General features: G+C 45.5%; 1 protein-coding gene across 3 annotated transcripts in view; it reads right to left on the reverse strand.

Annotated features, from left to right (window-relative positions):
- Window positions 1–27,338, reverse strand: part of CCDC149 (coiled-coil domain containing 149) — a 115,134-nt gene that overhangs the window by 4,985 nt on the left and 82,811 nt on the right. For 2 of the 3 annotated variants that reach the window (XM_066384836.1, XM_066384834.1), the window contains 8 exons: window positions 26,836–26,952; window positions 25,845–26,017; window positions 25,083–25,155; window positions 23,570–23,654; window positions 21,411–21,555; window positions 13,981–14,057; window positions 12,346–12,378; window positions 7,729–7,845 (listed from right to left, as the gene is read on the reverse strand). In XM_066384836.1, the coding sequence (XP_066240933.1) occupies window positions 7,729–7,845; window positions 12,346–12,378; window positions 13,981–14,057; window positions 21,411–21,555; window positions 23,570–23,654; window positions 25,083–25,155; window positions 25,845–26,017; window positions 26,836–26,952 (820 nt within the window). The remainder of the gene's footprint in view (window positions 1–7,728; window positions 7,846–12,345; window positions 12,379–13,980; window positions 14,058–21,410; window positions 21,556–23,569; window positions 23,655–25,082; window positions 25,156–25,844; window positions 26,018–26,835; window positions 26,953–27,338) is intronic. The other variant, XM_066384835.1, reaches the window with a different exon arrangement.

A 27,338-nucleotide genomic window follows, 5' to 3' on the forward strand; every position in this document is an offset into this window, starting at 1 on the left:
ATTGCTTACAATGATTATATGCCAACAGATTGGACAATCTGGAAGAAATGGATAAATTCCTAGAAACATAAAATATTCTAAGACTGAATAAAAAAAGAGACAGAAATGTGAATAAATCCACAGCTAACATCACACTCAATATGAAAAACTAGAAGTATTTTCCTTAAGATTAGGAAAAAGACAGGGATGTCCACTGTCACCACTCTTATTCAACAAAGTACTGGAAGTCCTAGTCACAGCAATCAGACAAGAAGAAGAAATAAAAGTCATCCAAATCAGAAAGGAAGATGTAAAACTGTTATTGTTTGCAAGATGACATGATACTATATAGAAAGAATCCCAAAGATTCCACACACAAAAAAAGAACTACTAGAACTAACTCATAAATGAATTCAGTCAAGTAGCAGGATATGAAATAAATATTCATAAAATGATTGCATTTTTTACACTAATAATGAACTATCAGAAAGAAAAACTAAAAAAAAAATCCCATTTATAATTGTATCAAAATAAATACTTAGGAATAAATTTAACCAAGGAGGTAAAGACTTGAAATATTACAAGATATTGGAAAGAAAAGAACAAAATACAAATAAATGGAAGCATATATTGTACTCAACAATAGGAAGAATTAACATTTTAAAATGTCCATACTCCCCAAAGCAATCTATAGATTCAATGCAATTCCTATCAAAATACCAATGATGATTTTTTTTTACAGAATTAGAACAAATAATCCAAAAATTTATATGGAACTACAAAAGACCCTGAATAGCCACAGCAATCTTGAGAAAGAACAAAATTGGCGGTATCACACTACCTGAAATCAAACTATACTACAAGGCCATAGTAGTCAAAACAGCATGGTAGTGGCATAAAACAGACACATAGGTAAATGGAACAGAAGTGAGAGCACAGAAATAAACTCTTACCTATATGGTCAATTAAGATATGATAAAGAAAGCAAGAACATACAATGGGGTGAAAAGAGTCCATTCAATAAGTGGTGTTGGGAAAATTGGACAGATATATGCCCTTCCCCAAAAGAAACCAGACCATCTTCTTACACCAGGTACAAAAATAAACTCAAAGTGGATTAAAGACTTGAAATCATAAAACTCCTTGAAGAAAACATGGGCAGTAAATTCTCTGACATTTCTCTTAGCAATGTTTTTTCTTTTACATTGCTCAGCCATTAAAAAAGAATGAAATCTTACCATTTATAGCAGCATGGATGGACCTAGAGGGTGTTATGCTAAGTGAAATAAGTCAAACAGAGAAAGACAAATACCATATGATTTCACTTCTATGTGGAATCTAAAAAACAAAATACAAACAGACTCACAGATGTGGAGAACAAACTGATGGTTGCCAGAGGAGAGGGGGTTAGGAACTCGGTGAAAAAGATGAAGGGATTAAGCAGTTCCAATTGGTAGTTAGAGATAAGCCACGGGGATGTAAAGTACAGCACAGGGAATAGAGTCAATAACATTGTTATAACTAAGTATGGTGTCAAGTGGTTACCTGAAGAATCAGGGGACAACTTCATAAATTCTGTAAATGTATAACCACTATGTGGTACACCTAAAACTAATACAAATAATATTAAATACCAACTATAATTGAAAAATTAATAAAAGAATAGGATGTTTGGAGCATCTATTTATTTAACTTAAAAGCTGGATGTGTTTTGGAGCATTTATTACTTAAAATAATGTTTAAAGTTTTAAGAAACTTAAAAACCGCTAAATCCTGGTTTAAAAACAAAACTCTGAGAAACTTTAGAAGAAATGAAATATTAGTGAGATCAGATGGCCCACAGGACTGACATGAAGCTGCCAGGATGAGGAAGGGTGGGCACAGTGGAGGAGGGACTGTAGACCGAGGTGGTGGCTGTGACCGTCGGCAGGCGGGACTTACTGGGGGAGACGACCGAGGGTCTCAGTTCAGCCAGGACAGCGTGACCGCTGTCCCCTCACCCCAGACCTCTCTAGTCCTTATGATTCACATTTGCTTCTATCTTCAGAAGAAGCTGTTTTCCTTCTCCTTAGCTTCTTTGATATCCTTAGAAAAAGTCTCAGGGACAGAAGTTCAACCAAAACTACACTGTACTTTCTAAAGAGTGTACTTAGTCATGGACAACTATGTGTTACTCTCCTGAGAACTCACTGACTGCAGTTAAGTATTGAACCTGAAAATGAGACTGTTAATTATACTAACAATGAAATTCATAATGTATAAATGAGTGAATAAAGGAAGCCTTGATTTGAAAAAATAACTGTCCAGATCTGTTCAGCCAGGATAATTATGTTAGTTCCTAATGGTTCCTTTGCTTCTTGTCTCCTGCTGCAAACCAACCTGTTGGGAGAGGGACAATCCTGAAAGCTTTGCTACTCAACGTGGGGTCCAGGGACCAGCAGGGGCTGCATCACCTGGGCACTCATTCAGCATGCAAGCTCTCAGGCCCTACACCAGAACTACTGGTTCAGAATTTGCATTTTAATAGGACCCCAGGCAATTTGGGTGCATATTATAGTTTAGGAAGGATTGTGAGCTTAAAACACAAATCTGACCATGCGTTTCCCCAGCTATAAATCGTTCGAAGTCTGCCACTGCCACAGGAACCAAGTCCAAGTTCTTAGCCTGAAAGTCAAGGCCTTCAATGACCCAACATCAATCAACCTTTCTACCTGACATCCCAGCTCTTCTTGTATCCCTAGACTCCAGCCACAATGAACCTTCATGGCACTCCAGCCCTGCCTTCTGCACCTTTGCTTAGGTGGTTTATGTCTCCATGATCATCATCCCTGTATGTACTCAGATGGTCAACTCCAGAGTGAGCCAAACCTCCACCTCCGCCATGAAGCCAACAGTCAGCTATACCTCCACCTCCGCCATGAAGCCAACAGTCAGCTATACCTCCACCTCCTCCATGAAGCCAACAGTCAGCTATACCTCCACCTCCTCCATGAAGCCAACAGTCAGCTATACCTCCACCTCCGCCATGAAGCCAACAGTCAGCTATACCTCCACCTCCTCCATGAAGCCAACAGTCAGCTATACCTCCACCTCCGCCATGAAGCCAACAGTCAGCTATACCTCCACCTCCTCTATGAAGCCAACAGTCAGCTATACCTCCACCTCCGCCATGAAGCCAACAGTCAGCTATACCTCCACCTCCGCCATGAAGCCAACAGTCAGCTATACCTCCACCTCCGCCATGAAGCCAACAGTCAGCTATACCTCCTCCTCCGCCATGAAGCCTATCTGATTAAATTCAGACAGAAGTATTCTCCCCAGAGTCTTAATCCCCAAAAGGCTGTGTCTGGACCTCCAAGGGAACATAGTACTTTTTATCCTTAAATGATTACCTATAAATAGTTAGTTGATAAAAACCACCTGATTAACTTTTTAACTTTGCCAATGTTCTATAGTTGCGGCTCAATAAATAGCTTATTAAATGTTTGAATCTATGGACATATATATTAATTCATGAATAAGTGAATATATTAATATATTCAAACAGCATGCATTAATAAAGCAATCCCTGAATTTATGGCATTTGTTCCAGGTTGTATTCAGATTGCTACCCTAAAAGTTCTTAAAATGGCACTTTCAGGAAAAAAAAAAAAAGAGATTTCTAACTCACACACACATTTAGCTACTTCTGAGGTAGCTCAGGGAAGCAATCACATAATTTTCATCCTAACAAATGAAAATTTTGTAGCAGTTGTACAGGGGACACGGGGCACACGGAATCAAAATGAGCAAGTTTCCAGAGTAGAGCGAGAAGCTTATTCAAGAGGAGGAACTGATGGTCTTTTCTGCAGCTAAATTTTTCACCAGCGTGAGATGACTAAACTCCTTCTGGACATTACTCTTACGATGTTGCTTCTTCCAAAAACACTTAATAGTAATATTCTGGTGGCCCTGAAAAAAATTAATTAACCTTACCGGTAACAGCCTAACCCCTGAAGCATTTGCAGTGTTTTGACTTTGGTCAGGTTAATCTTCTCTACGTTAATTTACATCTAAGTGAGGGTGGTCTAAATTACACGGGGAACTTCTGGCCGCTGGCACTTTGCCTTGGGCCATTTCTTCAGGTGACGGTCTGCTTTTAATCAAAGGTACAAATCTTCCTGAACACGGCAAGCCTCTGAGATGAGCAGGAAGAACTTTTAAACTTTACTTTTTGGGGGTGCGGGGAGGGGAGCGACACACGTGGTCACTGTTAGCGGCCAAAACACAGCTGCAGAAGGCACTGGACAAGGCTGGGGTTCTACTGTTTGGTTCTACCAGGGATTTTTTTTTTTTTTTTTCCTGAGGAAGGCTAGCATTTCAGAGCCTCAGAACCTTAAAAAGATAGAGGCAGGGCTCCAGGACTAGCTTATGGGTCTGTAGAAGATTTACCAAAACATTCCTCCCTTTTGTTTAGCCAACAGGTATCTAAAAAATAGACTCAATCAATTAGCACGAGACAAAGAAAAGTTACTGAACGTGCGTTTAGCCAAAACTAGGACCTCTGGTTCCGTGCAGTGGGAGCAAAACCTTCCTTTAAATCTGTGATTCAGGAATGTTAACACCGGAACCATAGGAATTTCATTTTCCCTTTGAGGACAGACACATAGCATTGCCATTTTCATAAAAGAAAGATGTCTGAACTAGCCCAGAGTAGGAAAATATTATTATAAATAATAGCAATTATTCTGTGCTGTTTTAGCAAACAGAATTAGTATCATCAATACTTGTGAATGACAATACACATATTAATAACAGCGAGGCAATCCACTGATACAAATGCATTATGACACGAATAGTGTGGAAAGCAAAAATATTTTCTCTAAGAAAATAAGAGACGGTAGCTCTCTGAAGGAAAGATTGCTAGTTCTCTAGAAATGTGTCTCCCCCACCCCCCCCCACCCCCACATTGGTCCAAAGGGAAGATTCGCCTTCTTTTGTTAACTGGTCTCTGAGGGGCTTTGCCCTCCGAGTGGGAGCTGCTTCCAGTCGGCACTGATCAGGATGCGGCAGTGACGCGGCAGCCCACCCCAGACAGTGGCGGCCGCCACGGGAGCGCTGCCTTGGTCCCGCCCGGGCTGGCGAAGGACGGACTGGGAACAATGAGAGCTAATGATGGAACTCTGGAAGCTATCATTTTGAATCAGGCCATTACTTATGCCACTCTTGTGAAAATCACGCCAGGCTCACGCTCCGATTCAGTTTCGCAGGCCCGGCCGGGCCCACCTGGGGGCTCAGCAAGCCCAGAGCAGACAGAAGGCTTCTGATCTCCATGTGGATACTGGAGGCTGGCGTGAGATGACCAGCAGCCAAGACGTGTTCCGGACCACACGGCGGGCCATCCCGTGTGACGGACCGGCCCTGGGAGCGGCCGCGTGTTGCTGGCTGGGAAAACCCCACCTTGCCTCCTGGCCGGTGCATGACCCACCCGAGACAGGGGCTCACCCCAGGAATCCCCCCAGCATATGCTCGGGGAACCTCTCTGCTGAAATCCCAGACCTGTCCCCCTCCTCCCCGTTCCAGCACTATGATGAATGATTAGCACACACTTCAAAACACAGCTGTCCAGATGTGTGAGTGAGCTTGTCCAGCCCAGCTCAGGCTAGCAGACCCGCCCATCTGACCCGAAGACTTGTGATAACTAACACAGAGTTGTCGCTTTAAGTTCTAGAATGTCAGGGCGGTCTGTTAGGCAAAAGTAGCTAAGCGATTCAGCTGGTTAGCCCAGTTCGATCCAAGCCCGGCTTCCATGCCGGATAACCCCGAGGTCAGAAAGGCGGGCGAGCCCAGGTCGCAGGGCTGTGATGTGAGGGGGAGACAGTCGGGAGCCACTCTCGAGTTCCGAGCAGGGTCCGAACAGGATGGCAGGCAGGCTGCAGGGGCTTCATGGCAAAGCAGCGGGCTGGAGACGGGGTAACGGCAGGAGAGGCGGGGTGACGGCAGGAACACGAGGACGAAGCCTGCCAGGGAGGTGAAGCGGGCCTGTACCAAGTCAGGGGGTAGGAACGGAGTTCAAGGAACTCTGGAGAAAGGGTTAGCTGAAGACCAGAAGTGGGCGGGGAAGGAGAGTTGAAAGTGGCGAAGGACTCTAAGGTTCCAAGCCTGAGCAGCTGCGAGGCTGATGACAGGGAGGAGGCCATAGGGCAGGGGTCCCCAAACTTTTTACACAGGGGGCCAGTTCTCTGTCCCTCAGACCGTTGGAGGGCCGGAGTATAAAAAAAACTATGAATAAATCCCTATGCACATATCTTATTTTTAAGTAAAAAAACAAAATGGGAACAAATACAATATTTAAAATAAAGAACAAGTAAATTTAAATCAACAAACTGACCAGTATTTCAATGGGAACTATGCTCCTCTCACTGACCACCAATGAAAGAGGTGCCCCTTCCAGAAGTGCGGTGGGGGCCGGATAAATGGCCTCAGGGGGCCGCATGTGGCCCATGGGCCGTAGTTTGGGGACCCCTGCCATAGGGTATTTAAGGGGGAGAGTTTGAGCTCTGGGAAATGTGGGACTGTAACTCCACAGATGGGTCCAGTGGGTTAAAAATATTGTGAGGATATTTTCATAGAGGTGATGGCTGAAGTCATGACTCTGAAAGAGAGGAACGGTAGATGTTCAAGGAAAGAAGCTTGACAGCTACATGTTACTGCTGTGTAACAAAGTACCTCACAATGAAGCAGCGTAAGACTCAGGACCCTGGGAACCATTTGCCTGGGTGGTGCTGGCTAATGGTCTCCCATGAGGTTGTATGCAAAATGTCGACCAGGCTGTTGTCATCTGAAGGCTTGACTAGCTGGGGAATCTTCCTCCCAGATGGCCCTCTCACATGGCTGACGGCTGGAGGCCTCAGCTCCCCACCACATGGATGGCACGTAGGGCTGCTTGAGTGTCCTCATGACACGGCAGCCAGCTTCTCCCAGAGTGAATGATCCAAGACCAGGAGAGCAGGGCAGATGCCGCATGTCTTTGATAACTAGCCTTGGGAGCCATATACTGTCCCTTCTGCTGCATTCGGGACGTTACCTAGATCTACCCCGCCACCGTGTGAGAGCAGGCTACCGAAGGGCAAGAACCCCAGGAGGACGGGGTCATGTGGGCCCGTGTCGGAAGGTGGCAACCACACTGGGGATGGAGGGCGAAGACAAGCCAAACTCAGGAAGATGTGAAGGAGAGTTCAGGTGGAGAAACGAGCCTGCCACATGGGAAGAGATCTGGCTGGCTCATCTGGTACCTAAGTGGTTCCCCATCAGAACACCTGCCTCCAGGAAGTGTGCCTGGCAGAGGAAAAGGCTTTTTCTCCAAGCAAATGATTCTCCAGGCCACTTACCATGTGCCAGGTGATGTGCCAAGGTTTCCTTGAGGTTGGCACCATCTCTTACAGGTAAAGAAACCGCGGCTGAAGTTACTAGTCCCAGTGCCCACAGCCAACATAACAATGGGGCTGGTATGTGGACCCAAGCTGGTCAACAAACTGAGCCCTCACTCTTAATCTCTATGCCACCAGGCAGAGTACAGTGGTCTGCCTTTTTCTGCTGGGAGCTCCAAACAAGATGAACCCACGTAAGCCACAAGAAAGAAATAAGAAACATAAGGAATACCCAACAGTGCCACAGAAGCTGAGAGAAGGGGAAGGGACGGATGTCCACTGAGCCCTCCTCTGTCCCTGGCACAGGCCGAGTGAAGACAGAGAAATCAGTTATGCTTACCGTCCTTGGGGTGTGCTTTGGTCTCAGCGGGCTGCTCCACTACCTTCAGCAGGGGGGATCTGGACCTCTGGATGGTAGTGAGAGTGGGGTCGCTGAACAGTATGGTGTCCTTGCCCCCTGTCATGGAAAAGGGGAAAATGGACGTATTAGGTCCTCAGTAGAGTTGCTGCTACATTCAACCCTACATAAGGACATGCTGCTGAGCAAGACACCTTCTTCAGTCGTAGGCAACACTGTGCGAGGGAAATGGCCAGAGGGCCCTTTCTGTAGTGTGAGGACAGGCAATAGTTGTCTATGAGTTCCTGAGAGTCTGCTCAGGACATGACTGACCACAAATGCCACCATTATACCTGTATGTCAGCTGAAAACTGAGTGTCCTTGGTCAGGATCAGACAGTAACAATAACAACGTAATGACAACAGAGTGCTTAGGAGTGCAGGCTTTGGAGCCATACTACAGTGTTTGTGTTCTGGACATCATCACTAGCTAACTGGGTGACTTCGGGCAAGTCATCTAACCTCTCTGAACCACAGAGCCCTCATCTGTTAAACGAGGACAAATCAAAACACCCCCTTCATTGGGTGGTTTTGATGAACTGATTCATGTCGAGTGCTGAGACATTTAACCAGCACTCCATAAATGTCACCTCTCAAAAGTATTACTTTATAAGGCACCTTCCATGGCACTCTCACATATAGTGTATCTGAGTTAATTTGATTTGGTCATTAAGATGGAATAATAACTCTGTCGTAAGTCAGGTAGTCTCCGGTCCCTCAAATGATCACAGCTAAACTTTCAGTTCGAACATATAGTCCCAGGCCAGCCAACACCTTTGAGCTGTTTGTATGAACTCCCTAAGTGGACGGAGAAGGTGTGAGGCAAAGAGAAGGAGGAAAGGAAAACCGTCACAACTCTATCTTAAGGCCATGGCGAGCTATGCAGGAGAGGGGCAGGGAAGTGCGGCTTCGAAGCGCGAGCAGCATGGACACAGAAAGGGGTGCTGCCACAGCAGTTCAGACAGCCAGCAGGCAGGACTGGGCCCCAAACTTTGTTCCAGGAGGCCTTGGGACTCTCTCAGTGGGAACCACTGTGCCACACTCCAAACCCCGTGGGCTACGTCCCAGCCTATGCTCCAATCTTAGCTGTCCAACTTTGTGCAAGACCCTTTCTAACGCCAACCCGCTCAATGGCTCTGGGGCTCAGGTCAGAGGCTCTAACACTCTATGATCTTAGTTTCAGGTTCAGCAGAGCACAGAGTGCTGTTTGCGTGAAGATGTCCACTCCTTTGGTGAATCTGAGTCCTCAGTTTGTTTATAACACTGTCTTCCCATTAGGCCCTGTCTCATTAACTTGATTTCCAAGTCAAGACAACTTAACTATAGTAGAGAGTTTGCACAAGGCAAATGCTTAATAACTATCTGATAAATGTCAGAATAAATGGCAGAGGCATTCTTGGGAATCCTGATGTCCTGCAGCGCACGGGTGCCTGCCGCTGCTCAGGTGGATGGCGCATGTTAATAGCCATAGCACTCCAATTTCTCTGCTTTCTGAGGGTCATCCCTGAAGAATACGAATCTGATAGGAGCCAACCCTGAAGTTCTCTACCAGCAAAGGTATTCTTCGTATATGGGGGAAAAAATCCAGAAATCTTCAGGGCCACAGTCTGGAAAGCTTTTCCAAAGAGAAGCATTGGGATATTGTTAAGAGACTCTCAGAATGAAGTCTCCCTTTGAGCTGCAAAGATACCATCTGGAAACACTGTGCAGGCTTAACGGTCACTATGAACCCATAGCAGATGCCGCAGGATGGACTCCTTTCCCTTCTCGCCACCGAGGCCAAAGTTACCATCCTCAAATCAGGAGAAGGACCGCATTCCTTGACCCATCTTTTCTAGCAGGTCGGCCGACAGCTCTCTAGCCTTAAGGAGATTCAGCAAGAGACGCACTCTGCTCTTCTGTGTCCCAACCAGCCTTCCGAGTCCCTCTGTCCTGGAGGTCAAAGAACCATTACTATGGGAAGAATGGGGAGCTGGCTGAGATCCTCACCCCTTCCTGTCATGAGAAATTCTCTAGGGTGCAATGTCTTGTGACCCTCTCAAACCACAGGGCACCATCAACTCCATAACGGCCCCTCAAGCATGCTGGTACCAGCAACATGAAACTTCTCCCAGAATCTGAGTAACAAGCACACAGAGAAGGGCACCAGAAGCCACCACTCACTCCTGTCTAATCAAGGCGGGGCTTGGAGAGAAGATAAAGACCTCCCATAATGCCTGCCTGGGGCGATCTTGTCCTAATCTTAAGGCAAAATGCCAAGACTTGGCCATTCTTGCAAATGATATTTGAAGGATTCAGAGATCTTTCTTAGAAGAATCCGCGTTCTATCGTTTCTAACTCAGTCTGGATTCCATCTGCACTGACCGGCGCGAGCTCTAATCCAATGGTCTGCCGCTTCATAGCTTCACTGTGGTCTGTGCGTCTTGGAGGATGAGGAGTGGGGCGAGTATGGTCCACAAACTAGAATCAGAGCACAACTCCTGTAGGAGGTCACACAGACCCTTCCACTCAACTGGTGTTCGGGCTCCTGGAATGCGGCATCCCTCCTCTGAAATGTCTCAAGAACTTTCAAAATGCACATGTTCCTCCTCAGGCGGATGCATAGAGTGGGGAATGCTTAGAGTGGGGAGGAGAGAATCACAATGAGAAGCTCAAAGAGCCAGGCTCTGCTCTTGCCAGAGTTGGTCTGACTTTCAGTGTCTCTTTTTAGAGCATGAGCATACCGTGGACAGCTCCTTTCAGAGCGCCCCAAGCACCCTTCTCCGTGCCAAGGCCAGTGAGAGGCTGAGAGAAGGAGGCTCACAGGTAGGAGCTGGGGAGGAGGAAGGGCTTCTCTCCCAGAGGGGTGTGGTTAATCGGGACGGCTCACCCTCCGGCTTCCTCCTGCTAGCCCTATCCCTGTCCCACCTCTCAAGGACCAGTTGACAGTGTCGGATATGCTTTACTATCCAAGTGATTTCTCCATAGGCTGTGTGACATTTGTCAAACTTGGCTACTTCCCAGCAAGATGACAAGTTTGCCCCAACTCTCTCAAATAACATCAAGAGCTAGATCTGTTGGCTGAGAGAGTGAGGCAGGAGGGAGAAGAGAGTCAAAGAAAAATCATAGCATGCTCAAAGTGCAGCAGTCGCTCTGCCTCGTAGTAACGAGTGTTGGGCTTCTTCACCGCTGTCCTTTAGTGTCTCAGAAGAGACAGCTCTGGCTTCCGACTTCCTCTTCTCCAATCCAGTTTGTGAACCATTCCCCAGCTGACCTGATCTACCCTGTCATCTCTTCACCGAAGTACAGTTCCCTAGGACAGGTGGCACTCTGAAACGAAGATCTGAACACCTGGGTTCTGATACCAGCTGCTGTGGCCTCAGGTGTCATCTAACTTCCAAGGCTTCCTTCAGATAACTTCCTTACCTAAACGGAGGGGATCAGACTAGATTATAAAAGGGGGAAATGTTTTCTCTCACATGTCAACTCTGACCAGGAGGTGGCTCCTTAGAAAGCCAACAGTGGAAGACTGTTCTGAGAGCCATATGTGAGATCATCAAAGAAGAGCGATGTGATTGATTAGCAATGTCTGCCACTGTCATGGGAATGGGTGTTGTGTAATATATACCGAGTATTTGCCATCCTTGAACGCTTTGCTGTCAACTGTCTTTCCATTCAGTGATACCTCACACACTAACATCTTTATCACTCAGCACTTTACCATTTTTCACTTTCCTCTCACTGTTTAATGTATACTCATCTTACTTCCCTAATGAGGCTGTGGATTCTTAGCGCAGGTGAAAGCATGTCTAGAATGCCTGGCACAGAATTAAATTCACAAAATTGATGCTGGGGAAAGGTATCAACACAATGATGGACTAACTTCCTGGAGGAGAAACTGATGCTTTCAAGATGATGGTAAATAAGAGAGAGAGCTAGCAATTCTCTGAAGCCACTGACACTTGGTTCTCTCCAGTTGGCTGAAGCACTGTGATTTGGCTCCTACTTGGGGAAGGAAAGGGGAAGAGGAAGAAGAGAAGAAGAAATAGGAAGGAGGAAAAATTGGAAAAAGAAGAATATGACTAGGAGGAAAAGAACATATTGCCTCTTGCTCCACGATTCAGTACCTGAGTGGAGCCCTAAACAATGAGCAGACAGAAGGGGCTGGTCCGATTTACATAGGACCCTCCCCCCTACTCTCACCAGGCAGGGAGAATGATCAGAAGGCGATGCTTCGTTGCTTCGTTGTAACACCCTTGGTCACTGTATCAGGGCAGTGCTATTCCACTGGGAAATTGTCCCTCTTTTATTCCTGTCCTCCCACTTTATATCTATGTGGATTCCAGAGTTTAGAACAAACATGGCCACGGCATAAAATGCATTCAGCCGAGTCCCTCAAAGCTAATTTTTTACCATTTAATGTTTGTTCTGTACTAATTAAATTCTCTATTTCAATCGACTGTTCTAATCAGGGAAGAGCAAGGATACATAGAGAATGCATTTCTGTTTATTTACATGCAGGGGTGACATTAATGCACTACTGCTATTAGCCACAGACACAGATATTTCAAATAGAACATACTCCCGAATCCTACTGAAACATTGTAGCTCAGGCCTTCAGGCAGCAAAAGGAAGGAAAGAAACAATCGTTATTGCATAATAGCCATTCGAACCTAGACCAAACATCAGCAGAGATAGAAAATTCTCAGCATTCATTGTTGCAGAAATAAAACATTGTGAAATTTCACTAAGTCATTTGGAAAGGGGGCGGAAATCCAAACTCCAGTACATGCACAAAAATAGCAATCTGACTGCACAAATAAATGATAAATTTGCCCGACTGTGCTGAAATTCAATGCAATAAAAGAAAGGCCTTCAAAGCAGATAAGGTTTTTAACTGCATCAAAAGGTTCTTGTGCAAAATGGATCATTCAAATCCCCAGGATGGCACTCGCCACTAATTAGTTCTGTTAGGTCTTTTGACATCAAGTTCAAGGAATCACTGCTAAAAATTCCAATATATGAAACATACTTCCAGGCAACCTAAGGCAGCTATTCGCACTTACATTAAGAAACATGTTGTTGTCCCTATCCCTGTGGCAATTTTCAGTCCCCATACGTTTATAGGGAAGCAACAAATATGAATCAAGGGCAGAGGAGACTAGTTTGTGTGGAAAGGTTAACTAACTAAAAATACATGTGCAACGTTGCTTCTAGGGGAAGAGGAGGCGATAGAAACTGATAGGTTTCCGGAGCTTGTAAAAAGGGAGAATAGCTGACCAGGGTCTCAGGAAGGGGTATTTTACCAAGACAAACAGAACAAATAAACTAATTAATGCAAAATGTCAGAGTTCCCTCATGCCATGTACAACTGTGAAAACAAAACAAAACAAAAAAACCGGCCCTGGCTGGTTGGCTCAGCGGTAGAGCGTTGGCCTGGCATATGGAAGTCCCAGATTTGATTCCCAGCCAGGGCACATAGGAGAAGTGCCCATCTGCTTCTCCACTCTTCCCCCTCTCCTTTCTCTCTTCCTCTCCTGCAGCCAAGGCTCCATTGGAGCAAAGTTGGCCATGGCGCTGAGGATGGCCCTATGGCCTCCACCTCAGGTGCTAGAATGGCTCTGCTTGCAATGGAGCAACAGCCCAGATGGGCAGAGCATTGCCCCCTGGTGGGCATGCTGGGTAGATCCTAGTCAGGCACATGTGGGAGTCTGTCTGTCTGCCTCCCTGCTTCTCACTTCAGAAAAATACAAAAAAACAAAAAACAAAACAAAACAGGAAAATTTGATTTTCGAGCTATGTTTAAAATGGGATGGGGGAAAGAGAAGGAGGTTGTTAAGTGCATTGTTTTTTCTTACTTTTATTTTTAGGATTGATGATTAAATTGAACAAGTTTTTATAAGATACCTAAAGGTAACAAAAATGAAACAATTTACTATATCCACAAAGTTTTCTTTAAACATACAGACACATACAGTGACAATTTCAATATTCAAGTTAGCAAAACTTCATAGTTACGTCGATGAGAACCTGCATATTTATCGTACTTCTGTGATTTCCCTCCAAAATGACGGTCTCTAAGTTTAAACACTTGCAGTTTTTTCAGTGATGACTGTCAAATAAAAGGACATTGAAAACGTAGAATCCCCTTTGCAAATTATGGGAGCTCTTCCTTTTTACAATAAAAGGAAAACAAGTTTTATGAAGTTCTGCTTACCTGGAAGACTCCACAAACCAGAAACTTCCAGAGTTCTTAATTTTTTCTCCAGTTCAGCCACTCGATTCCCTAGTATTCTGAAGAAGAAGAGAAAATTGCAGCAGGCAGATTAATGGGCATCTCGTTAGCTTCCAAGGCTGTGAGCAGGCTACTTGGGAAGCCAGCTAGTGCACTGATAGAAAATGTTTTGATATTTAAGATAAATGCTTAATACATACACATGCTCTATTGAAAATACAAATAAAGTGAATAATTTTTTAAAATACTAAAATGTTGCCATTGAAGCGACTTTTCTCCCAAAAATGTAATTCCTCTGAGAAGTTAAACAATTATTCCACCATTGCCCAAATACCTTACAGAATTTTTGTTTAGGAATTGCTCATTGTTAAAAATGACTATGAATGTTGAATAGCCTTAGTAGTATCACACCTTGATTCTTTGAAGGTAGATCTGAGTTTCAGAAATAATGAAGTCTAACAAATAACATAGGTGAACATACTTGGTAACGAGTCAATAAAATAATATATAGTATCTGCCTTTGTAGACCTAACCTATGTTAGACTGATGTCCAATTCTTGCTTGATATCTAGCATAATTAGATGTTAAAAAATGTACTTGGTGAAATAAATTCTTTTCTTTTTTTCATGGCTTGTAATTATTGATGGAGACAATAAAAAGAAAAAAAGACTTTCTAAAGAATTCCCAGTAACTGAAGAACCACTAGAATAATAGCATTGCTTTCCAAGGTGGCCATTCTGACTCACTGGTATGTAAGCTCCGAAATGTGTATTTGAAAAGACTATACTGTTTGCCTAGATGTCAAACTTTGACTATATGCATAGAAAGACATAACTGTGGGCACACATTTCCCCCCCTTTCCACAAAATTAAATAAATTGGGAAATGATTTGATAGTCATCTAAAACTTCAATCAGTTTCCATTGACCTGGAAATTGAAAAACCAGTCTATATTATTTGAGGGATTTTCTTGGCACTGCTGTGCTAACCTGCTGCAGATATATCCTTAATAGCCAAGTTTCAATTCCTTTCAACAGGAGAAATCAGAACGCCAGAATTGTTCTCCTGGCTCTCTTTATATTCCAGGGATAGCTGCACACACCCACATCCATAGAGAGGCATGAATATGTATACATCTCCCCATATGTATATGGCTTCGAATTCATCCTTATTTTATCTGAATTGACTTACAGCGTCTTAATTAATATGCCCTGTGAGTTCACAAAAAACACTTTGGCATTACTCTATGTGGTTTCCTTTATCTGGGTACTTAGAGCTTTTCTTTGCCTCTTTCCCTTAAGTCTTAAATTCTGCATAGTCTTTATCAATTACTTTCAATTTTCACTCCAATTGTCAAGCCTATTCTGCTTTCATGACTCTGACCCTTCAATAAACAGTATTCTCTGTAATCTCGCTTTCAATATTTTGCTCAGACCTTCTGATCCAAGCTCCCTTTTCACCAGCTGATGGGTTTGAGATGCAATCACAGCAGTGTTCAAGTGGACGCCTGTTTCTTAACGAGATCGGATCATCTGTATTTGGCTGCCTCTGGGAAACAAAAGATAAGGCTTAACTCTTCTGTGGACACTGAAAGATGCCGCCAGGGCCACGTCCCAGGGCGTGGTGAAGAGACATTTGGTTGTGTTTTTTTTTCTGATGTTTCCAGATAACAATCATGTCTCCCACCGATGGAGTGAGGTGAATTTGCTGGGGTCCCCCAAAATCTACTTCCGGAGTCCATGCCTAAGTTTGTCAGGGACTGTTTTCTTCTTCTTTGGCCTGCTACAGGCATCTGAGGCAGGGCTGCAGGCAGCACCATGGACCCGGCAGAAGTTATGGTGGTAGTAACAGTATCGATAACAATAGCAATTACACTGCCATCGACACAAACAGCAAAACCACTCTTTACTGAGCCCTGGATGTGAATCAGGGTCTGACTTGCATTATCTCATCAGACCCGACAAAGCTCCTGCAGCACACAATGTATTTCTACCCCCTCTTACACATGTGGACCCTAAGGAACAGAGAGGCTAAGCAACTTGCCCAAGGACACAGAGTTCATCTCAAACCTCTGCTCTCACTCATTCTATTCCTCCCAGTTGGAAACAGAGGCATGGAAATTAGTTAAATTGACCAAAACCTCATGAAGGACTCGGGCAATGATGAGTCTGAATTTGAACCTGTCAACCCATCCATAGTCATTAGCACCAATTCAAACTCCAACAGGAATCCCCAATTTGAGGTGCAGTGAAGAAGGAAACTTAGTGCAAACAGCTCAGAGGTCATACAGCATGTTTGTAAAAACAGCATGGCTGTGAGGGTGCCCTGGGTCCAGGCTCCTCTTGAGCTAGGCAGCTCCACTCCACAATGATCTGCTCTGCTCTGCTCTGCTCCTCTCTGCTCCACTAGCCAGAGAAACAAGTCTTATGTCTTTGTGGAAAGTGCACTCGCCAATCCAGAGGGGAGCTGGCTTATATAGACAGAAGCCCCCACCCGTGGCCCCTGATTGGTCCGTCCTCTTGCAAATGAGGACACCGAATGCTTGGTTTGATTGGTCCAAAGATTGTCTTGATTGACACACAGATCTGCTCTTTGCAGATCACTTTGGATGGGGAAAGCCTCAGTCCTATGGGTTGAAACAGGACTCTAGGAACTCTTTCATAAGGGCTGGCTCTGATGGCAGATACAGTGCAGGCAGGTAGCTCAGTGCGGAGACAGGCAAGTTAGCCTAGAGGCTTCTCAACGAAGTGCATTTTGCTTGGGAGGCCCTGTGCAGAAATGGCTGCTAGGTTCCTTTTTTCTTTTTCTCCTTAATTTGAACCCAGCTGGCCACCAGGAACCCTTCTCAGTCCTCAAGAGTCACAAGCCTAAGCCTCAGTTTGCCTCTGAAGTGCATTATTCTCAACCCAGTAATGGCAATGTAAAACGAGCTTTCTCATATCTGCAGCAAATTCTCGTTAAAAACTGTTCATATCAAAATATGGATGTAACCACAGCTGACTTGCCAAATATAGCCCGAGATGCTTCAAATGACAAAGAGGCCCCTCCTGATTGGCTTGACACTGAAAGAGTATGGCAGGTGGTTCACTGACCGTGGTGTGATGTCGCCCAGCACACAAGAAGGCTATTTGAGTCTTAATAGCTGCCTGTATTTATAGATGGAGATGGTGGAAGTAGGAACAGGGTCCATTCAATTCAATTTGACCAATCAACGAACAATTATTGAGGCTTCAGGGGATAATGAAGAGAAACAGACCCCACCCTCTGTTTTTGAGGACTGAAGCCTGGTGGGAGACAGGCACACAGATGTGCACACACATGTACCGCGCCAGTGGAAGGCTTTAGTAACAGTTGATATTTATCAATCACTTGTTCTGTACCAGATATTACACTAAGCACTGCGCAATTATTATCTGCCTTAATCCCTACATTCGCTACAACCAAGGCAGCTCTTATCATCCTAATTTTGTAGATGAGGGAACTGAGACCCAGGGAGGTCAACTAACACGCCCAGGGTGACACAGCTGGCAAGTGAAGGGGTCAGGATCAAAACCCAGGCTTGGAAAAGCACGAGCCCTTCAGGAGAACTGAGGAGCAGAAGCGAAGAGTAAATCAAAGACGGCTCCACAGAGGCTGGCAGGGACCCAGAGTTAGTGATCTTGTTGCCACATTGACAATGTCAAGACTTATACACTGGAAATGGGGAGACCCTGAAGGGTGTTAAGCAGAGAAGCAGCATAGTGAAGTTTAGGGAAAGTATTCTTGATGCAGAGTCGAGAAGGGACTGGAAGAATCATGAGTTGAAGCAGAAAGAACAGTTAGAAGGTCATCGCCCAGGTCAGCGACGATGGTGGGCCAGAACCAGCCAGTGGGGACGGAGGGCAGCCACAGGAATGGGGCAACGACCAGGAGGGAGATGAGGAGGGTGAGGTGTCCACAGGGTATCCCTCCGGACGGAAGGGAGAGAGGATGCTCATCTACACGCAGAGATGAGCATGGAGTTTGGAGTAGATCTGCTCACCAACAGCATGGGACAAGTCAGAATAACAGGGGGCTAGACTGCCTCCTGCATAAGGCCAGAGAAGGACACCTGGGGATGACACCTGGGGACAGAGGAGGAGAGCCAGGGCAATGTGGGGCCCTGGAAGCCCAGGGAGGAGAGACTCCCAGGTGGGACAGACAGTATTGCCCTATTCTAGAAGTGGCCGAACTTCTAGATGAAAGTTTAGAAGAGGCCACTTAGAAGATGTGCACAGACCTTGAGAGAGACGCTTCGGTCGAGGGGATAAAATCTAGAATCCAAATGACAGGCCTGAGCCAGGAGCGGACTATGAGAAGTTGAGGCAGTGAACGGAGATGACTTTCCGAGCGGTTGAGCAGGGACTGGAAGGAGACAGCTAGGGCAGTAGCTTGAAGCATAAACAGGCTTGAGAGAGGATTGTTTCTTCTGTAGGATAGGGAAGATTTTAAACAACATTTTTACTTAGCTACAGTTTGTTTTAAGATAGGGGAGATTTCAGCATATGTCCACCTAGTGGTCTAGGAAAATCCTGTAGAGGGATTCTCAGTAGCAGTTTCTGGTAACAACATCATGGGACCTGCAAAGACAGACGAACTCAGAAACTGTGCCTCTGTCCTTGCTTTCTGGACACACAGGGAGCAGGAATCCCTGAGCGAGGGTCCCTGGGGAGCGCCAGGGCCTGAAGAAGCAGGTGGCTCTTTCCAGGCCTGGAACTAACCCTGCTCCCCACCTCCACCCAGGGGGCCTTCTTCTGAATCTCTACTCTGATCCATGACAGTTCACGCTGCTACCAAGATCTTGACCTTCCGAGCTATTCACCATTGGCCAGGGAAGCGGAAGAGCAGCGGACAGTCTCAGGGACCGCAGGAAGGGTAGCGGAAGGCCAGTACAGCTCCATAAGTGCACCACCACCGCCCCTCCACCACCGGCAGAGCAACGGTTTGCTGGGAAGGACTGGAAAATTAACTGTGTTTAGTGACACAGTACTTTAACACCTGCCTCTCCTATTAATGCTTTGCCATCTGTTTATAAGACAGGTGAACCTCAGCTCTTCTTTAGCAATAATCCGATAACTATCAACTCTTTGGCAACAAGTACCTCAAGCAGAATGCTTAGTAAATGAGCATTCTCTCAAAATGGAAAGTCCCAGGTTTAGTCATCCATTCTTCAAGATGGCTCCCGCTGAGCCTTCTCAAGGGATGGGTAGGGGAACCGTCAGGCAGTGGAAAACACACTTCCGGAACGGAAGATCTTTACTTGTGCTTATGATGCTCCACCAGAACAAAGCATTCTCTGTATTCTAGCTACAAAACGCTAAATCATGGGGCATAACAGCAAGCGGACAAAATTCACATATCGTTCTTAGCCCCCACTCCATTTGTTGTTTAATTAGTTTTTTTGCAGGCTCCCAAATAAAACATTTATTAAAAATATAAAACTTAAGACCCTCCAAGTATTAAAAAATGGCACATTAGGTGGTTTATGGACTGATATGAAGCAATCTGCAAGACCTACTGTTACAGGCAAATTGCAGAACAGTGAAAAACTTAAAAAAAAATAATACTAGCTGCTATTTGTAAAAAAAAAAAAAAGAATATATTAATATTTATATAAATACACATGAGTATTTTTGTGTGTCTGTATATATGTATTATGCATTTGCTTATGTGTGCATGCTTCAGAGGGATCCATAAGAAATGAGGAACGGTGATTTCTTCCAGGAAGGGGACTTGGGCGGCTAAGAGACAGCAGTAGTTTGGAGGTACAATACATCCTAACTTAATGTCCTCAGTAGGTTCTTTGACTTTAAGCAAAATGACATACAGTGAAACTAATTTTACTACAAACAAGAGTTAAGTTCCTACACAGCACACGAACATGATAATGGAATAGCGTTGAATGAACCGATGTGATTCAAGGACCTGCTTGTATACTGTTGTTTAACCTTTTAAACTTGAACCACCAGATGGTTCAAAATTATTAAAAATGAAAAGGGTGCATTAAAGCAAAAATAAACTTGGCACAATGAAGATGTCAGTCTTTGTAAAAGAGGCGAGGGTGCACGGAGCTTGGGCCCGCATGGCGGCGCACCGGCGGCAGTCGACGTGTGAGGGATACATTAGGAAGTCAGCCTGTCCGAGGGCTGGGATCAGCCGCAGTGTGGGACTCCGCAGGGATTCTGCCCGAAAAACAAGAGACCTCGTGCCTATTGGGGGGGGGAGACTCCCTTTCTTTCTCCGGCCCCTTAAAAGCATCTGCATTTCAGCCTCTGGCTGTTTCGCTCCTTGGTTGAGATTTCTTTTAAAAAGAATTTCTGAAACTTCTGCTGTCAATAAATTACCCTTGTCATCCCTTGGAGATTGCCCAGACTCCCTCCACTGCTCCCTGCCTTCTTTTATATACATCTTAATCTCCTGTGCGATCTTCCCTTCACTGCCATCTCCTCTTTTTTCTATTTTGTTTTTACAATACTCTCAATCATCTTCTGGGGCCCCGAGTTCCTGAGATCCCTCCCCTTCTCGCTGGAAGCCCAGCCTCTGCACCCCTGTTCACTTCCTCCACACTGCCATTTTGGTTTTGGGTGTAGGCCTTACAAGCAGGACCAGCTACGTAACTGGCAGGGCCCAGTGCAAAATGAGAATGTTGAGCCCCCTCGCTAAAAATAATGAAGAATTTCAACATGGAGACAGGAGCCTTGGACCAAGTGCGGGGCCCTTCTGAGCACGGGGCGCCGGCCCATGAGCCGGCCCCGTTTGCAGGGTCTGCTACTTTCATTTATTGTTTATTCACCGTCCTCTGAACACTTTCAGTTTTGCTTCTGTCACCTCTAATGGCTACTTTAACTTGCCTGAGTTTGCTCAAGCTGGCCAATATGTTTAAAATAACCAAGGAAGACATTCTGCTTTATTATCGCTCCTTCCCACCACCGTCTTTTTGGCTGATCCTGAAGAGTGACCTTGACCTGTGACTCCCTTGTGGCCCAGCTGCCCTTGATTGGATGCTTGGCTGTTCCTACCAGTCAGCGCCCCTCAAAGTCATGCTGTAGGTTAAAAATGCCACTCGGGAGGTGCCTCCCCTAAAGGTGACCTGGAGGACAGGTTGTCTGAGTTTTTCAGGCGAGTGTACTATTCAAATTTTCATTTCATATGCATTACTACTCAGTGAGTAGTTCAGGGTAAGCATTCAATAAGCAGCGACCAGTGTTCTCTGCTTGCTTGGCCTCAGCTAAGAGCCCAGGTGCCATCGCCGCACAGAAGCATAGTTCTAGTTTAAGGAGTTTCCTTCCGGGTTCAAGGGTTCTCACCCACTTCCCATAAGGCCTATAGTCCCACCGGTTGCCATCAACCCACCTCTCTCCTGCCCAATTCCCACCCAACAGTCCGGTCACCTACTTGTTGGTCTGCCTCTGGTGCTGGATGACCATGTTTTTCTCATGGATTGTCTCCAGCAGGGCCGTCGCCAGAGATTTCAGGTCAGAAATGGACTGTGGAGTAGCTGGCAGACTGCATCCGTGATCCTCAGATAACAGGTCCTGAACTAAGTGGGATATGAAATGTACAGCTTAGTCTTAAATCCATCGGAAACACTGGCATGCAGACCAGCGTCAGCCCTTCCTGGATAGTGACGGGTGCCCCAGCTTCTAAATGCGACCATGGTGCATCGAGGAGCCCTAACTACTTCAAGGGTCAACAAGGACAACAAAATAAGACTCAGTGTGTCAGTTAAACAGAAAGGAGGAAGTCCTCACGGGCTTTTATCAGCAATTTTTAAAAGGATAATAATCTGTTGCATTTGTTCAGTATTTTTTTTTTTACACTTTCAGAAAAACTTTCCTACTGGCTAACTTGTTTGAGACTTAAAATGAATAACAACAAAACAACAAAAAGTCCCCCTGGCAAATAACATCTGTCCTCATTTCATGGACAGGACAGCAAGTGCAGATGGATGGAAACACTGGCTGGAGGTCACACAGCCAGGCTCACGACAATGACTCTACTCCCGGGCTCCTTCCTTTGTGGCGGACCTTCCGGGATGTGGGGCCTTCAGTGGGTAGCGAGACAAGTCAGGAGATTATTTAAACTACAAAATATATTTTCTATATGTACATTTTAGAAAGGGTAGATAAAACAAGAGATGACAAAAAAAAAAGACAACCACTTGCGCTCCCACCAGACAGAGAAAAAAACACAACAGTATAAATCATTAGATAATTTTGAGCAGTTTCCCGTATGCCTATATGTAGATAGACAAATTCATACCTTCTCCAAAAACGGGGAAAAGGTCTGCTTTTTGCACTTAGCCTGATGCCGTATCATGAGTCTCTCCTAAAACACAATGTAACCGCTGCCGAGCAGTTCATGTGTCACTACATAATAATTAATAAATAGGTTGTTCCCAATGATTGTTTCTAAATCACTAATGTAGAACTTTCTTGAAGCGAAATGTTTGCATACATCTACAGTGAATTCTCGCTGGCTGAAAGGGGATCTGTGGAAGGCATCTCCTTGCAGCCAAATGGCTACCTAGGAAGGTTGTGTGAATTTCCTGCTCCGCCATGGGGTTGCAGTGTGGCTGGCATTCCCCACGGCGGCGATACAACCGGGTCTTAGCGTTCAACGACGCTGTGATGGCAAGGGCATCCAAAAGCTAAACTTCGATGGGCTACTTCACATTTTTGTAGAGTATTGTACTTTTCTTTAAAAAACAAAAAAACAACGACAACCAACTCTAGGGTGTCCTTTTCTAGTGGAATAAAAAACTAAAGTTGCTTGGAAAAGTGCCTTGGTTATTAGATGAGCTGGAGATTCAGCCTTTTTTCAGCCGCCCTTGTCGCGCTGATGAAGAAGGCTGTCTGATCTGATCCCGGCTGTCGGCACCGCCCACAGCCCGCAAGGGGGCCGGGCCGGCCCGGCATGTTCCACCCGAGGCTCACGCTTAAAACTGAATCCCCAAATATGAAGTGTCAGAAGCTAGCTCTCTGCTATTTATTCCCCTGACTGTTCCTGGAAGATCATTATTTTTCACCGGAATCGACAAGGAGGAGGGACAAAATTGCAATCAATAAAAGCTTCTTTGAAAAAGGCACGTGCTCCATGAGAAAATGGTTTCAGCAGCCGTGAGGCTTCTGTTCTGATCAAAGACCCAAGAGAAAGGGAAGTTCGACGGGGCTGAAACTGAGATGCTAAACTGGTGATCAGATAAGGGCATGGTGGGGGTGGGGTGGGGCGGGGAGCTGCACCCATGGGGGCCGCTAATGAGGACAACCTCTAAGGCAGAGGTCCTTAAAGCAGGGCCCCCAAACCAGCATCAACATCACCTGGGAACTTAAAGAAATGCCTGTTCTCGGGGCCCACCCCAGACCTACTAAATCAGCAGTACGGGGCGGGGCGGGGGGGCAGTAATCTGTGTTCTAACAAGCCCTCCAGAGAATTCGGCTGTGGACGGGAGTTTCTAAGGGTCAGCCCAGTTCCCAGCCCGCGGAAGGCGATGTGGACTGACAGCGCCAGCATCCTGTGATCCTAAGTGGTCCCTCCCGGAGAAAGAGCCCTACCTTGCTTTGCAGAGAGGACTCCGGTCAGCGCACTGCTGCTGGATTTACCCTGGCCTTTTGAGTTTTTCCGCCTCTCGAGAGCATTCTAAAGCAGCATGGGGAGAAAACATAAAAACCTCTGTCAGAAAAGCCAGTAACGGAAAAATACCTAGCTATGCTTAGACACATCCTTTCAATTCAGCGCACGAGAACCCTTTGCCAGCCCCAAATGCTGGCCCTCCTGTTAAAATTCTGAGTCCCTGCCAGAGGTTAGGATTTTTATGGACCTTGTAAAGAGTTTTATTTAAACAGTTGGTGCCTGGCAGAATGACAGCAATTACCCTCTTCTCAATGTAAAAGGCACTCAATGCATATTTTGTGAAATCACCAAGTCTGAAGCAAGAACGCAGTCTGATGTGTGAAGTCACTGGTTATGAAAACCCCCTCTGAACAGACATGAGATGGAGAACAGGTCCACTTTCATGGACCAATGCCAAGGAGTTGTTAGTGGTATTGGGAAGGGTTCTCTGATTGGACTGGTAGAAGAGCCACAATCGATCAGTGACACCTGCGGTGGACACCAGAGAGAGAAGTGCACGCATGTCACCCAAATGCCATTCCTAGAACAGACTCTTCCATTAAAATTGACATGTACTAACCTGCCCAGGCTTGGCACATAGAAGAACTGAATAAATGTTCTTAAAGGAATGTATACACTCATATTTTAAAATTATGTATTAATTATACATCTTTAAAAGCCGTCTTCTTCTTTGGCTGCATGTGTATATATAGACTGCTATAAACTAAAGTGTGGCCCCCACAGAACGGAAAGGGGGAACAGCATGGACTTCTGAGAAAAAAAAAGCCCACGTCAAAAGCTAGGAAAATGAGAAGGCTCTCCCAAGCATCTAGACTGCTGTAAAACTTCACTCTCAGGAAGAGAAATCCATCTATTTTCAAAGCAGAGAAACCCAGGAGATTTTTCTAATTATAACACTTACAAGTAACATCTGCAGAAATAGATATTATCAAACTAATGGTGCCGGAATGAGACAAAATAACAGTGGGGAGAATTTAGATACTCTGTCCTTTTGGGGCAAGGCAAACATTATGGTCTAGACTGTGATTTCCTAATCTTTGTTTCTTCATCGCTCGGAAACCATTTTCTTATGGATGATTATGAGACAAATAGCATCTGATGACAGAACATTTTCTAGAAACACAGAACAAGGAGCCTAATGTCGTATGGACCGAGGCTATAAAGGGGCCACATCTAGATTGTGGGGGTCTCTGTGTACCCCATACTGATAACAGCAACAGGAAGAGCTCTCCCCAAAATTGTTTCATTGTGTTTATTGTTTCAGGTTTAATTCTCATCGACTACCTCACCTATAGCTCTGATGGGTCTCTCTCTGGGAGGGCAGGCAGACACTAGAAAAAATCTTTGGCACATAAAGGAAAAGGAAAATAGGATGACATTTGGATGTACAACCGTGAATCATCACCATCACCATCACCGTCATGGTTCTGCTACCTTGTACTTGGCGATGTTAGATTTCAAGATGTTGACCTCCTCGTGGAGTTGCTTTAATCTCTCTTGAAGGTACCTGCAAGAAAAAAAATACAACTAGAAAGTGTTTGGGGACAAAAGAAAAAACACACACTCAAATAGGAGAGGGGAGAAAAGTAGAAAAGCTCGAGCCGTCTTTTTACATATAATGTCTTCTCACCGCTGAAGGGAGGGCAGAGGGAGGGGGAGAGAGTGTATCTCTGTGACCTCTGCTTAAGTGGATGCGATCAAGGTCAAATATGCCCAAATCACAGAAACCCTACTTCAGAAGAGCCCTCTGCAGAGATTCCCCTAAGGGATACCAACACAGTTCTCACATAATTCTCATTAAGATGATTCCACTGGGAAGGGAGGCAGGAAGAGGCGACACCAGACAGAACATTAAGTTAGACACATACACACTCTGAAATTTGCCTCGGGGAAAAGAAACAGCTAAGGGAATTTCTCAATTTATTTTCTTATTCTTTTCTCTCTCCTTGATAGCAATAACAAGCAGCTTTCACTGGGTCCCCACTCTCTTGCCCAACTCGGGAGAGAGAGAAAGGGGTATGCTTCTGACTTTTACTACTAATAAGGTGTGACATTAATATCACTGTTTTGGGGGTTGCGACTTTTCTTTCATTGTAAGGCAATTTTCTCAAATATGAATAGGGCTGCAAATAGCTCCCAGTAGCCGGTGGACAGCCAGCATTCTGCCCGATCGTGGGCCCGGGCCTGGCCACTTGCCTGTTCTCCATACACAGGGCATCCACGTCAATGATGCGGTTCTCGTGGCCGCCCAGGATGTGGTTCAGCTCCTGGTTGAGCCTGTCCACTTTGTCCTGGTAGGAAGACCGTTCTTCTTTTACATCCTGAAGCTCATCCACAGAGGCCTGCAGGTCATGCTCCAGCGACTCAATCTGAAACCAAGGGAAGTGCCTTCACTCAAGATGTTCCGGACACCGGCTTAGGTGGATCCTTCTACGTGGCCGACTGCCTTTTAGAGAGTTTATTAGTACCACCCTCATGCCGTAGAACCATAAGAGCCGCTCACTGGAATACGATCAAAGCTAATGGGATGGGGACGACATCCTGCCAGACACTCACTCTATCCAAGGGTGGGAGGGGTGCACCTGCTTGGGAAAACAGAACCAACTCGTTCCCAATGGCGGCGTGCCCTAAAATTGGAGGCTCGGAGAGAGCAGATCCCAATATTGGAAACTGCAGCTGGTGTCTGACAAACACATGCTTTTTCAATCCACTCTAGACCCAGAAATCTTGTTCTGCTCTTCAAAACCAATTAGCAAGAGAAGGAAAGCAAAGTCTGGGCTCTCGGAGCCGTTGCCTAACTAGGACTCTGTACCCGTTGAGATTTTGCCTAAAAAGCACTGCTCAGCATTTGAGCGGAAACTTGCAAATTAAGGCCAGTTCGGCAGGTTTTGTTCTCTCCCTGTCTATCCTGGGTGGGCGGGGAGTTTCTTGTGTCCAGAACAATGGCACCAAGAGTAACAGAGCAGACCTGCTGGAAGACAGGCAGAAACACGAGGGGCAGCTCGGGGACCCGGTGGAGTACCCGAGAAAGGGAAAGCGCTCCGCTTGTATCCTCCTTCCTCCTCGGAACCGCATCCCGGACACCCCACACCCTCTGGGCAACAGGGACACAGTCCACGCACGCAGCTCTGTCTTGTGTCCAGCTGTGCTGACCTGTCCCCCACTCTTAACAGATGTTAGCAATAACCTGTTCCTTCGCCCTCTCCAGTTGCTGAACCAAGTCTTCACGCTCATGCGCTGCAAAGTGCCGCACACCGATTTCTTCGTCACCCAGCCTCTGTTTGGCAATCGTCATCCTCAAGAGCTGCATGTTCCGTTAGAAAGAGAGAGAGAGAGAGAGAGAGAGAGAGAATGAATAGATAAAAAAACAGACAAACAAACAAAAAACCAAGCATACTTGGCAGAAAGTTTTGAAAGATTTTTCAAGAAATGACAGGAAAAAGAACAAGACAAAGACATTTCTTGCCAATATCATAAGTTTTAAAAAATACCTTGTATTTTGTATATGCATGCACAGATACATGTGTGTGTGCATACATGACACAGGCTAAGAACACAGGCCTGGGCCTTTGAAGGCAGATGTCCTGTGTAGCCTGGCCATGGTGAGGACTCCAACGCTGGGTTTCCTCTAAACTTAGCAAGAATGAGAAATCAATAATAACACATGCTGAGATGGGCATGCTTCCACAC

This window comes from Saccopteryx leptura, chromosome 5 (assembly GCF_036850995.1).
Source record: "Saccopteryx leptura isolate mSacLep1 chromosome 5, mSacLep1_pri_phased_curated, whole genome shotgun sequence".
In the NCBI taxonomy this organism is placed as follows: Eukaryota; Metazoa; Chordata; class Mammalia; order Chiroptera; family Emballonuridae; genus Saccopteryx; species Saccopteryx leptura.